The 14,105-nt window shown below is 48.0% G+C and overlaps 1 protein-coding gene across 2 annotated transcripts; it reads left to right on the top strand.

Annotated features, from left to right (window-relative positions):
* Nucleotides 1-3,388: 3,388 nt before the first annotated feature.
* Nucleotides 3,389-9,765, top strand: GKN3 (gastrokine 3). Of its 2 annotated transcripts, NM_001172038.1 has the most exon segments (6): nt 3,424-3,489; nt 4,749-4,802; nt 4,972-5,106; nt 6,952-7,059; nt 8,206-8,347; nt 9,449-9,761. In NM_001172038.1, coding segments are annotated over 6 exon segments (546 nt in total). In that variant the 5' UTR covers nt 3,424-3,477; the 3' UTR covers nt 9,544-9,761.
* The last annotated feature ends 4,340 nt before the right edge of the window (nt 9,766-14,105 follow it).

Below are 14,105 nucleotides of genomic sequence, written 5' to 3'. Positions count from 1 at the left end.
AGGTACAAGCATGGAGCCATGAGACTGTGAATAAGAAGAAACCACATTTGGCTGGGAGTAACAGAAGGTTGGAATGGGCCACTGTTGAAACTGGCCTTGAAGAAGGGTTAAGAAGAAGAGGTAGGGTAAGGCATCTCCTGGCCTGAACCAGGGACTGGAGTGAGGAAAGCATGGCTCCATGTGGGGAAAAGTGGAAGCCACCTTTGGGCAGTATCTTGGCATAGGCTGGAAATAAGCGGAAGACAGGGCTGCAAAGTTTAGTAGCGGCCAAATCATGGACATCCTCAGACGACTCTGGCAAAGTGAAATAGCAGGACTAGGTGTAGAATGGACTGGAAGACAGAAGAGAGAAAGTACGGCAAAAAAGAAATTCGTTCCAAACTTTCTTTTGGCCAAAACCCACTCCTTAAGGAGATTCCATGGTTTGAATATATTGATTTTTCTGCACATGGCTCTTGGCCCCTGTAGAAGTAAGTGTGGATTTGAATATGCAGTTGTTAGTTATTTAGTATCAAACTTACATATCAGTATTATTAATGGATGAATAATATTCATACATATATGAATATGTATGTGATATAAATTTTTTTTCTTATTCATTCATCAGTCAAATGGCACTTAGGTTGTTTCCGTATCTTGTCTATCATGAATAATGATACAACGAACGTGGGTGTGCAGATATCTCTTCAAGAATCTAATTTCAATCCCTTTGGATATATACCCAGGAGTAGGACTGATGGATCACATGCTAGTTCCATCACATTTTTAGTTTTTTTCAGTGGCCATCATGCTGTTTTCCATAGGCTATACCAATTTACATTCCTACCACGAGGGCTCTCTTTTCTCCACATCTTTGCCAACATTTGTTATCTCTTGTCTTTTTTCTTTTCTTTTTTGGTGGCCCTGTTGGCATATGGAGATCCCAGGCCAGGGATAAGATCTGAGCCGCAGTTGTGACCTGTGCTGGATCCTTAACCCACTGTGCCATTATGCCAGGCCGGGGACTGAACCTACATCCCAGTGTTCCAGAGATGCTGCCAATCCCATTGCACCACAGCTAAACTTCCATCTCTTTTCTCTTTGATAATAGCTATTTTAACAGGTATGAGGTGATACCTCACTGTGGTTTTAGTTTGCATTTCCCTGATGATTTGTGATGGTGAGCATGTTTTCATATACCTATTGGCCATTTTGTCTGTCTTCTTTGAGAAAATGTCTATTCGGGCCCTTGGCCCATTTTTAACTGAATTATTTCTTTTTTGGCTATTGGGTTGTATAAGTTCTTTATGTATTTTGAAAAATAACTCCTTATCATACATATCATTTGCAAATATTTTCTCCCATTCTGTAGGTTATCTTTAAAACTTATGGATTGTTTCTTTTGCTGTCAGAAATCTTTAGTTTTGTATAGTCCCACTTGTTTATTTTAGCTCTTTTGCCTGTGTTTTGGGTGTGGTAGCCAAGAAATCATTGCCAAAACCAAAATCAGGGATCTCGTCCCCTATGTTTTCTTCTAGGAGTTTTAGAGTTTCATGTCTTACACTTGAGTCTTTGGTCCCCAAAAGGCAGAACCATCCTGAGAAAGAAGAACAAAGCTGAAAACATTACACTTTCTGGTTTCGAAGTATATTACAAAGCTATAGTAATCAAAATAGTATGATACTGGCATAAAAACAGGCACATAGATCAGAGGAACAGGATTGAGAGAACAGACATGACCTATACATGTACAGTCAACAAATTTTTGACAAGGGTACCAAGAACACACCATAGGAAAAGGAAAATTTCTTCAATAAAGGGTGTTGGGAAAAAATGGATATCCACATGCACACAAATGAAAGTCTTTTTTTTTTATACTTTTTTTTTTTTTTTTGTCTTTTTGTCTTTTGTTGTTGTTGTTGTTGCTATTTCTTGGGCCGCTCCTGCGGCATATGGAGGTTCCCAGGCTAGGGGTTGAATCGGAGCTGTAGCCACCGGCCTACACCAGAGCCACAGCAACGCGGGATCGGAGCCGCGTCTGCAACCTACACCACAGCTCACGGCAACGCCGGATCGTTAACCCACTGTGCAAGGGCAGGGACCGAACCCGCAACCTCATGGTTCCTAGTCGGATTCATTAACCACTGCGCCACGACGGGAACTCCCTTTTCATACATTTTGCTTATTCATTAATAACTACTAAGGATGTGCTCTGTGCATGGTGTTTTCAGCATACTGACAGTAAAGTTCCCATTGTGGCTCAGCAGGTAAAGAACCCAACATAATATTCATGGGATGCAGGTTCAATCCCTGGCCTTGCTCAGTGGGTTAAAGATCCAACATTGCCACAAGCCACGGTCACAGCTGCAGCTCAGATTCAAACCCTAGCCTGGGGACTTCCATATGCTACAGATGCAGCCCTAAAACAAAAAAACAAAAACAAAAAACAAAGTACTGACAGCAACAGAGATTTGAATGTGATATTATCTGAGCTCTGGGTGACCTGATAGACCCAAGGCCCACCAATTTCACATTCCCTTTGCCAATTTATAGTAAGCACCAGAAGGCCTGAGCCATCTGTCTTCTCACCTTGACCATTCCAGAGCCCAACCTCATCCATACACTTCACCTTCTCCCAGAAGAAATATCCATTTGATTATAGAACTTTTGGAATTTGGTCCAGGTAGTTGGGTCATGACTAGTCAAGGGCTTGAGGAAAAAAAAGTGTATGAAAAAGCTTGAGTTAGTAGGGACTGGTCGTAGAAATGTGTCCCCTATTGTTTCAGGAGTTCCAGAGCTGTTCAAGCAGTGGTCCTTCATGGAAAAAAGCATCCTGAAGTGAAAGCTGGGAGGAGAGAGACAACCTGTAGAGTGGAAGCAAAATATCAGACTATCAGGAGAGTCAAGCAGAGGTGGATGTTTGAAGAGTTAAATTAGGTCAGCCTGGGTAGGCAGAGGGCATTGCAGGACAGGCCGTATGATTCAGAGTATGGATGACAAGCTGGCCTGACTGCTTACCAATCTAATCTTGTATTAATAATCCATCTACTTTGGCTTCAAAAGGCTTGTCTCAAACCACCTCCCTTGTGAGTAAAGAATTTTCTGGAACTGATAGGTAGAAACAGTGAACTCATTGATTTTGTAGCAGGACAATTTGGTGAGATCAACTGTTTGCAAGGCTTACTTTAGCTATGAATGTCGTGGGCATATGCCAGCCCACAAAGCCTGGTTCATTTGCCACGTTTTCCCTGGAACCAGTGGAGGTATCTGGGTAAAGGGAAAATATTTACCAGTAATTAAAGAAAAGTGATAACTGTGATTACATAAACTTGCCATTTTCCCCCCTGGATGATATCCAGAATGTGGTTATTTCCCCCAAATCCTTTATCATGGTAATAGCTGAAAGGTTCAAGACTATATAAACCGAACTTAGAAAATAAATGAGACATGGAAATTCTTTCTTGCATGCAGTTGCCTAGAGTCTGAGAAAGAGGCAATATGAAATACCTTGTAAGTATATTTTCTGATTTTTGAATATAGACAATATGTTTTCTGAGCCAGAATAGTCCGGGGGTACTTCTCCCTCCCCCACCATGGATTCTTCAAATTATTCCTAAATGGAATTTCCAAATATTCATTTGGCCCATAACCTCCCTTTGGGGAAGCCTCTCTGTTTTGAAACATTAGAAGGGTGGGTTTTCCCCAAAGAGCTGATAACTAATTTCTTAAAAGGTTAAGACTCTTTGGGGGTTCGGTAGATCATTGTATTGCGGGGTCTTCTTTTCCTAGATTTATTTAATTTACCAATTTCCAGGGAAGGAAAGTTGCAGAGGTATTTAATATATGGCACCCACTCTCCGAATAGTTCGGTAAAATGCCTTTGTTATCTGCACCTCCTGTTTCTCCCTGTTAACCTGGTTGCACTATGGTTATTGTTCAGAGAGCAGTTGCTTTCTTTTTCTTTGATGATGCCTCTCATTTTCAAGGTGTCACTGCATGTGGAATATTGCCTAGTATGGTGGGGACGGGGAGGAAGGGGGTGCCTTGCTGTTCTCAGCTTATGTTGTTAAGTGCACTGGAGCTGAATGAGCCTTAGGTAGACAGGAAAATGAACTATGGGGTGTAGGGTAAGGTTCACTGCTCTTATCCCAGCCTGTTCCTGCCCCTCTAATGCTCCTTCCCTTACTCCCTGATGCCTGAAATGCCTTCAGCAGGTAAGGCAGACCCCTGCGAATGTCTCGAAAACTCATAACACTTGAGGAAAATCTACTTCAGGATAAAGAGTAAATAAGTGGTCTGTTATGCTCAGGCCGGGGCCAGGGAGGACTCTAGGGGAAAGGAAAGCAGGCGGATATCAGACTGAACAGGTGACCAGGTGGGAGAGGGTCTCCACTGGTTGGGAGGAAAGAGGGAAGTACAGAAAGGCAGGACTGTGGACCGGAATTAGCACTTGTTTTCCAGTTTGACCAGAAATGGTCCTGCACTATGGGCAGATCAAGTGGTGGTCAGGTTGCCTAATATTCAGCCCAGTGATTGACAGCCCAGTGATGCCGCACAAAACAAAGGTCTCCTTGAGTGGACAGCAAAGCTTTGCTTCTTGAGTGGCCAGTGGGTCCCACATCAACCAGTATGGTGACACATTTGGGGCCTCTGGGGCAAGTGACACTTGACACCATGAAAGATGTAGATCTTCTCAGAAGGCTCCAGCCCCAGGGGTCCTCCGGGCTCATCTGAGGCTAAGGGAGCCCTGAGAGGTGTTTGCATTGCAGATGGCGTCTTCCGTCTTTGTGCTCTTCATCCTCGCTCCATCGCTGGCCCTGATGGTAAGTGAGGTGGACAGTCTCCAACCCGCCCGGTCTCCCTTTAGCAGAAGGATTTCAAAGATCACAAGCCGGGGTGGCCTCCTGCAAATGTCTCCCTTTAAGCCCGCAAGACGGGCGAGGCGGGAACTCTGGACTTTCAGCTGCCTCCCTGTTGCTTGCTCTTCTCCAGAACCCCGGGGACGGCCATCCCCAGGAGGGCTCTGTCGGGAGCCAGAGCATCCGCGTCAATGCCCTTGGAAGTATGATCAGCATCCGAGACAACAATGTTTTGAGTGAATGGGATGGAATCTTGGACTACGAGAACGTAAGATGGGGAACGCCTTCCTCACACATGCCAAAGAAAGCCTTGCCTGCTTCCAGATTTCGCCCTTGTGCTTGTCCAGGGGTGGCGGGGTGGGGGGTGGGAAGGGGACCCTGTGTACATGGGCCTTCTCTGGGTGTAGGCTCTTGAGGGAATGTATCTCTCTAGGTAAGGGACCCGCCTTCCTGCAGTTGCGGTGACTTCCTTTTCAGCCAGCAACCCTAGGAGGAACTTCTGCGGTCTCTAGAGAACCCGCACCCCTTTGCAAGGTTGTGCTGGGTGATTTCTCAGGGCTCCCAGAGGCCTCTGAAATAAGAGATCCTTTTCAAGGACCCTTATTTCCTATAACTGGCAGGGGCTATAGAGGTTCTTGCGTCTTGATCGTAGATTGTAATCGGTTTATTTCCAAGGCAGAAGAATAATTAATTTAATAATGTATTATATATAATATAAATAATTCATAATAATAATTAATTTTCACTTTTAGAAAATTTTCACCTCCCTTGCCCACATGGTTGGGTATGGTGGGAATGACCTCATGGAAAGAGGCTGAACTGGGGAGTTACTGCCTGTGTCCTTGGCCTGGCTCCCTGAGAGAAAAGCAGCTCTGTAGCCACAGAGACATCACTCAGCCTTGGCATGCCTCAGCTTCCTCATCAGCAAAGCAGCATCACGAGTTCCCTGGTGGCCTAGCTGTTAAGGATCTGGTGTTGTCATGGCTGTGGCGCAGGTTCCATCCCTGGCCTGGGAAATACCACCTGCCACGGGTGCAGCCAAAAAAAAAAAAAGAAAGAAAAGAAAAGAAAAAAAATGACAGCCTTGGTGGTTGCCTGTTCTACCCAAAAGGACTCTGGGAGGATTAAATGAAGGGAAAGCCCATACCCCTTCCTCTGGCCCTGCAGGCCCTCTGCCATCCTGCCCTTGCTGTATGGAAGGCCCCATCCTAGCTCCACCTTGGACTTCTTGGGACAGACCCTTAAACACAGGTTTTCTCTCTGCTCCTGCCTGGACCTCCCCTGCTCTGCTCCCCAAACACCGTCTCCCTCACTCTTGATCTGACCTGCTGCTGATGTCCTTAAGGACACATCTCCCGAGTGCTCCCCAAAGGCACACAGTCCAGGGATTTCCAACTCTGTTTTAAGCCATAGAGACTTTCCATCCAACAATCCATTCCATAAAATTCCACTCTATGGAATGGAAGTCAAAATTACTCTGGCTGGGGAACGGGGGTGGGCTGGAGAATCTCTGCTCTTCACTAAAGCCCAGAGAGGCCCAAGGACAGGCCCAGGGCCATGTAAGTGGGGTCAGTGGCAGACCCAGGGCTAAGATGTGAGCCTAGAGGTCTGACTCGGGCTCCTCCTCACGCTGCACATCTGGAGAACACTCTAACTCACATGCTGATGCCACATCTTGTCTCATCTTCTCATCTCCATGACAACCCCGAGGGAGAGGGCCTAAGATTTTTGCTTTACAGATGGGGAAGCTGGGAGCAAAGGAGGTGGTGGCAGACCATGAACAGGCCCTTAAATTCAGCTTTGTTACTGGGGCCAACGCCCTGCCTCTCCAGGTCCCACCAGTCTGTGAATGGTGTGCAGAGTGCCCGGGGATTCCTCCCACGGGCCTGCAGCAGATTCCTCCCATGGGCCTGCCATGGGCCCTTGGGGACAGGGGGCCCTGTATGCATTGCCCATCCTGCTGTGGTGCTTTGCTCTGGTGCCCAGAGCCACGCTCTACCAGGAGGCTCCACATCACACCCTGAAGAACAGCTATGTGCCCACACTGATGGCAAGGAGGGGTCCCCTAGATTGTGACTGAATGAATGACATGATTCTGCCGTGTTGCTTTAAGGGCCTCTTGGCTGCTAAACTGTTTAGCAAGATGGCCTGTGTTCTGACCAAGATGGATAAAGCTGTTTTCCCAACTCTGGATGACATCAGTAAGGCCCTGGACCACCAGGTAAGTGAAACCAGCTCCCTGTGGCCCCCTCCTAGTTTGCTGCTTTCCAGCTCTGTATCCTGACCTCCTAGGACCAGGCTGTACAGATGGAGAGAATTCAATTCAGGCTTCTTCTTCTTCTTTTTGTCTTTTTAGGGCTGCACCCACAGCATATGGAGGTTCCCAGGTAAGGGGTTGAATTGGAGCTGTGTCTGCGACCTACACCACAGCTCACAGCAACACGGGATCCTTAAACCACTGAGCGAGGCCAGGGATCAACCCGCGTCTTCATGGATCCTAGTCGGGTTAATTACGGCTGAGTCACGGTGGGAACTCCCCAGGCTTATTCTTTATGCCCACGAAAGTCCATCGTCATGCGAAGGACCCCAAGTCCAGTGTGTAGCCCACTAAAGTCACATCATATGAATGTAAATGGACCAGTGAAAATTCCATGCAATTATATAATTTTGATGTATTCCGAAAGGGTGTGAGCCACCTGTTAGTGCATATAAATAGTTGAATATGAATATTAGTGTGAACTAATAGAGTAGTTTTATCCGCATACCTTCTCTCCTAACTTGCACACCCTTTAAACATGTACACACATATTTATCTTCTGTTGAAAATGAGCCCATTATTGCTGAAACTCTCAGCTGCTTAAATGACAAGGGTTGTCAAATAAATTAATAACATGCCTAGCACATCTGAGCAACATTAAAGTTTGTGGCAGGAGGGTGGCTGATTCTTGGAAAAACAAGAATTTGATAAATAAAACGATTTATCAAAAAAAATTTTAGAGGTTGAAAGTACTCCACTCATCTGATTCATAACAAGTAAAAACATAAGATAAATGAAGCATAAGTTAAAATCTATTCTATATTATCATTAGAGATCAGAAAAGCACTGGATGCTGGAAGAGTTGAGAATTTAAAGGTAAAAGGGGCAGAGTCCCAGGGACGCAGACACACGCGTAGGTTTTTCTGGAGTAAAGTCGCCACCTTGTGGTCAGAGAGGAGATTGCTGCCAGAGATGAAAGCAAATTTGGTTTCTTGGCTACCTGTATAAATTGAATGGCCCCCATACACCGGGATAGGTTTCTTAGCTCTTCCTCCTTGCTGCACCACCTCTATATGTTGTCTCACAGTTTTGAAATGCCTCCTTTTCCAGGCTTTAAAGCATTATCCATCCACTCGGGGCCTGACCTACACTGTCTTACCCAGCCGGGTCAAGAACTTAGCCCAGTACGGAGTGCCCATCAAGGACATGTGCCGAGACGTGCCCACCTACTTTGCCCAGCAGCAAAAAGAAGGTGTGTTAATAACTAGAAACCCAAGACCATGGCTGAGGCAAAAGGTGCAGTATGATGTTTAGGTACTTGGCAAATTCTAATGACAGTTGCTGGTCTATTCTATTTTTTTTGCTACTGGTTATAAAGATAATGAGGCCTCAGGTGTATTTCTTTCCCTCTGGTGGCTGAGATGACTTCCTGACACCAAGGTTCACTGGGAACACGAAGCAGAATTAACTTAGCTTTCCCAGAAAGGCTGAGGACAGTGATTTCACCATTGGGATCTGACACTTCATCCCCCACCCCCACCCCGCCCAAGCAGCACGGGAGGCACATCACTTTGAGGTTCCCAGCAGGCTTCTCAGATGCTGGAAGGCAGGATCCTAATGGTTAGGGATACTGGGAAAGGAACATCTCAGTGGCTGGCACCCCTCCTGGGGATGTGATGGGTGATCAGTGGTGACCAGCTTAAAAAGCTACCAGATAAGATTTCAAAATCGGCCCATTGTTCCAGATAGAATCAGTAACAACTTCCAACTGGGCTGTTGCCTGTCACCTATATCTTCGTATTAACTAACCCTTCTTCATAACAGGAACTTCCAGCAGGAAAACAAAGTGAACTTGAGGGGCTGGATGGTTAAAAAGAATGATTAAAGATCAATAAAAGAAATAGATAAAGGGGGAGTTCCCATTGTGGCTCAGTGGGTTAAGAACCTGATACAGTGTCTGTGAGGATGTGGGTTCGATCCCTGGCCTCGCTAGTGGGTCGAGGATCTGGTGTTGCTGCAAGTTTCGGTGAAGGTCGAAGATGTGGCTTAGATTTGCTGTTGCCATGGCTGTGGTGCAGGCCCGGCAGCAGCAGCTCTGATTTGACCCCTAGCCTGGGAACTTCCATATGCCACAGCTATGGCCAAAAATAAAAATAAAGAAATAGATAATAGGATGTGGGACCAATGGTTGCAGGCCTGGAGAACTTCCATTTGTTCCAAAGTCTCTGGCCAATCGAGCTGTCCTGAGCATCACATCCAACTTGGGTGCAACTCACGATCTATCCACTCTAATCTGAGGTTTTAGAGAGATTACGGGATCTTTTGAATACAATGCTTGTCTTTCTCCTGAAAGGTACTGCACTGGCTATTGATCCGGATTCCTGCTCTGAAATCCAACTTCTCTCCTTCCTGGGACTCTCCATCTGTGGGGAGATCCCTGGGCTCTGAACCTCCGGGTCCACCACGTGGAGAGCGGACCTGCCTGGATGGGGCCGCTGACCTGAACCTGGAGCTTAGGGACCCAGCCCCTCTCTGCCAAAGGGAAGCTGTTCATTTCAGGCCTCCACCTTCTTTCTTTTCACTCAAGATCCAACTTTGTAATCTAAAAGCTGGGTACACCTCCTCCGTCTGGCTTAGAGCAATAAAGTTTCTTGCCTCCCTGGTCCAGCAGATGAGCCCTCCCTGCCTGCGCTCTGAGTCACTGGATCCTTGTGATATGCAGTCCGCTGCATATGACACCAACCCGGTGCCAAGGAGGACACGCCTCTCCTACCATGTCTCATTTCCAGGGGCCTTTCTTTGGGGCATCCCTTGAAGAATGTCTTGAGAACTAGGGCCATAAACAAATAAGTAAATAACACAGAGACATTAGCCACAGCACAGACATAAGCTTTCAGGTCTGAGGTCCCATCTCTGCCTTCTGTAAATCGAGGCTGAGACTCTGTGGAAGCTATCCACTGTGGCCCCGTCTACATGGTGAAAGTCTGCAAGAGATCCAAGCAGGTGGAATGAAGCCTCCCTGGACCTCTCTTTGGAACTGGTCTAAACCCCTTTGTGGTAACCCCCAGGGGTTTCTCTCTGCTATAAATGAATAAGGGATCTGGCCTCTTTTTTTCTTTTTACTGTCACACCTGGGGCATATGGAGGTTCCCAGGCTAGGGGTACAATCAGAGCTGCAGCTGCCCGCTTACACCACAGCCACAGCAACACCAAATCCAGCTTCATCTGCGACCTACCGCACACCTTGGGGCAAAGCAGGATCCTTAACCCACTAAGTGAGGCAGGGATGGAACCCGCATCCTCATGGGGACTATCTGGTTCTTAACCCACTGAGCCACTACGGAAACTCTGGGACCCGGTCTCTTTGCACCCGTTCCTTAAGTGCCCCTTCCTACAGCTGGGAGGAACAGAGAGCCTCCACAGGGACCAGCGCAAAGAACATCGCTAGCCCAGGCGGGGTGGGATGGAAAGTGCTGAATGGCGCATGTGCAGGGAATGGGAGGGCTCGGGCTGATCTCAGCACCGCGGTGCTGAAAAGCGGTGCGCAAGCTCCGTGGAGTCTTGCTGTGATGTGGCTACAGTCAGGAACAGAAAAGGGATGGCATGGGAAAGGTCCAAGATAAACCTCTAACTGGGCTTAAATAGGGTATGGATGGGGCAGCCAGAAGCTCTGAAACTATGGATTTGGTCACATGTAGCTTGTCAAAGATAAGGCAGATGGAACTACGTGTCCTGTGCACTCAGGGTGGAAGTATCAGAAGTAACAGGTCCAGGCTTGGTCAACCAGAGGCCCCGAGAGGGCCACATAGGAGAGTCTGGCCCCCAAGGCCTGGCCCAATGAGTGCCCAGCGATCAGTCTCCAGGACTGGCAGTCCCTCCTTGAACTGTATCAGCCTTGACCTTGACATCCAGCCTCCAACCATTTCAGGAACCAGTCCCCTTCTGGTCCTATATGCCCACATCCTGTTAAAGTTTCTGGACCCCCTGTTCCCATGCCCTCTGTGTTGGTGTGGGCACTGCTGCCTACGGACCACTCTGATGCCCATCACGCCTTCCCCTCTGGACTTCTGAGCTTCGGCTGCTCCTGAATTTCCCATCAGCTCTGGGCTCCACCTGATCCTTATAACATCCCTGCTATTTCTGGGAGATTTGACACCCCTGGCCCATCTACCACGCTTATCTCTACCTACTTCCATCCCTGTAGACACTCTGTCAGCCAGACTCCTTGCCTCTTGGAAACTCTAGGTTCAAGGCCCCCTGCCCTCCTATCCATTATCACTCTTGGCTGTCATTAGCTCAGCTGTAATCACTCTGTAATAGCTCTGAGAAGCCACAAGCACAGTCCTCTAGACTTTACAGGGCTTGTCAAAGTTAAGTTTTGGTCCCTTAGGTTACAATCTTAATCTGTATCCTATAAAGAATCTCCTGTGCATGCAACAGGATTTAGATCCATTAGGAGATGGGACTGGGAGGGACAAAATTCAAAAAGGTCATAGATTGGGTGACTCATAAATGACAAACATTTATTTCTCACGGTTCTGGAGGCTGGGAAGGCCAAAATCAAGGTACCGACAAATTTGGTGTCTGGTGAGGGCCCACTCCCTGATTCATGGACGGGTGTCTTCCGGCCTTGTCCTCACATGGCGGAAGGGGCAAGGGAGCTCTCCAGGGCCTCTTTTCTAAGGGGCTAGTCCCATTTAAGATAGGAATTCTAAGGGGACACAACATCAGTCTCTAGCACCAGATTATTGATGACGTTTATCCTTAGAGGTCATCCCACTCAGCACTTAGTGAAATTTACCATATTTGAATCTCAAACAAGCGCCCTGCATCATGACCCAAACGCCATCACACTAACATCATAACAAATGCTTTCCTCCCTCTGCGATTGAACAGCTCAAGCTTCTTGCTAAGTCCTTTGCAATCATCTTTGAGTGTCTCTGGAAGGGTCTTAGGAGTAAACTAAGAATTAGCACACTCATCTTCCAAGCAGGGAAATCCTCTTTCCTTCTTCCTTTCCTCCCTCTCTCTCTCTTTCTCTCCCTTTCTTTTTTCTTTTCTTCTCTTCTCTTTTCTTTTTCTTTCTTTCTTTCTTTTTTCTTCCTTCCTTCTTTCTTTCTTTTCTTTTTCTTTCTTTCTCTCCTCGCTCTCTCCCTCCCTTCTTTGCTTCCTTCTCTATCTCTCCTTCTTTCTTTCCTCTTCTTCTCTCTCTCTCTCTCTCTTTTTTTTTTTTTTTCCTTTCTTGGCACAGCTGCTGATGCTTCCTCTCAGAGCTGGGGGCAGGGAGGGGACCGGGAACCCACAGCCCACAGGACCCTGAGCTGAGCCATCTCTACCCGTAGCTGCTCCTCTGTGGGGTATACATGCTGCCCCATCTCTGAGACTGATCCTGAAGCCTCAGGAGGAAATTGGACTTAACCTCTGGACTCATTGCAAAATAGGAAAATTGTCCCCCCCTCCCCATGTTTTGGTGGTGTTCACATTGCTGCAACATATGCCCTGGGGTCTTAGAGAAATTGCAGTGAAAAGGGCTTTTCTCTTGTGCTGCTTCTGTTGTTTCTACTCACAGCCCTCACCCACCCCCTGAGGCCTCCAGCATGATCCCTCTGGAGGCTGGACTGGAGGAAAATCTGAGCACGACAGGACACATCACAGTGTGCTTGTCATTGCCCCTCCCGTCTAGGATTTGTTGTTGGGTAAGACTGTGTCCCAGCTGTGTCTGTCCTGAGCTTTCCATCTCCCCCGGCTTTGTCCTTATCTTCCTGTAGAGATGCTCTGGAGGGATCACCAGAGGTCCTTGGTCATGTCTAAATCCCAGCTGGGAACCGCACAAGACTGTCCTTCCAAGAAATCTCTGAGATGTTTGTAAAAATTCCGCTCTTGCCCAAGAGGCTTTTTTCAGCGAGGAGGCCCAAGCAAGAGGTCAAATTCCCTGCCTCCGGGTTCAGAGAACTATGCTCCAAGGACAGCGCTCCCTGAGGGGGAGTCCTGCTCCCTCCACGAGCACCACCCCTCCTGAAAAGCTCTTAACTCTTCCTGTGGTGCCTGCTTCTCTGCCTGAGGCACTGTTACAGCCCAGCCAGTGACAGCCAAGAATGATAATGGATAGGAGGGCAGGGGGCCTTGAACCTAGAGTTTCCAAGAGGCAAGGAGTCTGGCTGACAGAGTGTCTACAGGGATGGAAGTAGGTAGAGATAAGCGTGGTAGATGGGCCAGGGGTGTCAAATCTCCCAGAAATAGCAGGGATGTTATAAGGATCAGGTGGAGCCCAGAGCTGATGGGAAATTCAGGAGCAGCCGAAGCTCAGAAGTCCAGAGGGGAAGGCGTGATGGGCATCAGAGCGGTCCGTAGCCAGCAGCAGGTCTGCGGGTATGAGTGGGCTGGCTCACCAGCCCCGGGGTTGTAGCTGCCCGGTGCTTGTTCTCTGGCTCCCTGCCCACTCCACCATCTCAGCTTCCCCAGGGGACCCTTATCCTGCCAAGAACTTAACTGCTTCTCCTCTTCCTGCCACCATCTCCCTGGGGCGGAGAGAGCCCCCTCCCCCAATGCTTGAAGCTTTATCTTGGCAGTTATTCCCTTGGAATGTCTTCATTGGTCTTGCTCATTCTGGGGATGCTTTTCACCTGGGTGCTGCCGCCCCCCGCCGCCGCCCCCCGGAGCTGATGGTGGGCATACGATCCTACATAGGGCTGGCTCCAGGCATGTAGGCCTGCAGCATGAGCCTTTGGTGCTGCTTCCTGGAAGAAGAGGGACCACATTCCCAACACCCCAGAGAATTCCTTCATGCCACGCCCAGGCCATACTCTCCCCCCAGCCCTCACCCCAAGAAAGTGGAAAGGGACAGCAGTGAGATCTGAGGAGCTCTTGGCAAATCAAACACGCCCTGGTGGGACCAATAGATTGGAGGCCAACCTGAGACTGTAAGAAGCTGGTGACTGCCCCAGGATTCTCTCTATTACAGCAATCAGGTCAGGGCGCACAGGAGAATAGCCAGGTTCCCAGAGGTAATT

This window comes from Sus scrofa, chromosome 3 (assembly GCF_054392235.1).
Source record: "Sus scrofa isolate SSC_HxYL_T2T_F1_AM1 chromosome 3, Sscrofa_HxYL_maternal_Yorkshire_Landrace_v2.0, whole genome shotgun sequence".
Taxonomy (NCBI): Eukaryota; Metazoa; Chordata; class Mammalia; order Artiodactyla; family Suidae; genus Sus; species Sus scrofa.
The sequence above is the reverse complement of the archived record's forward strand: the minus strand, read 5'-3'. Positions and strand labels throughout refer to the sequence as shown.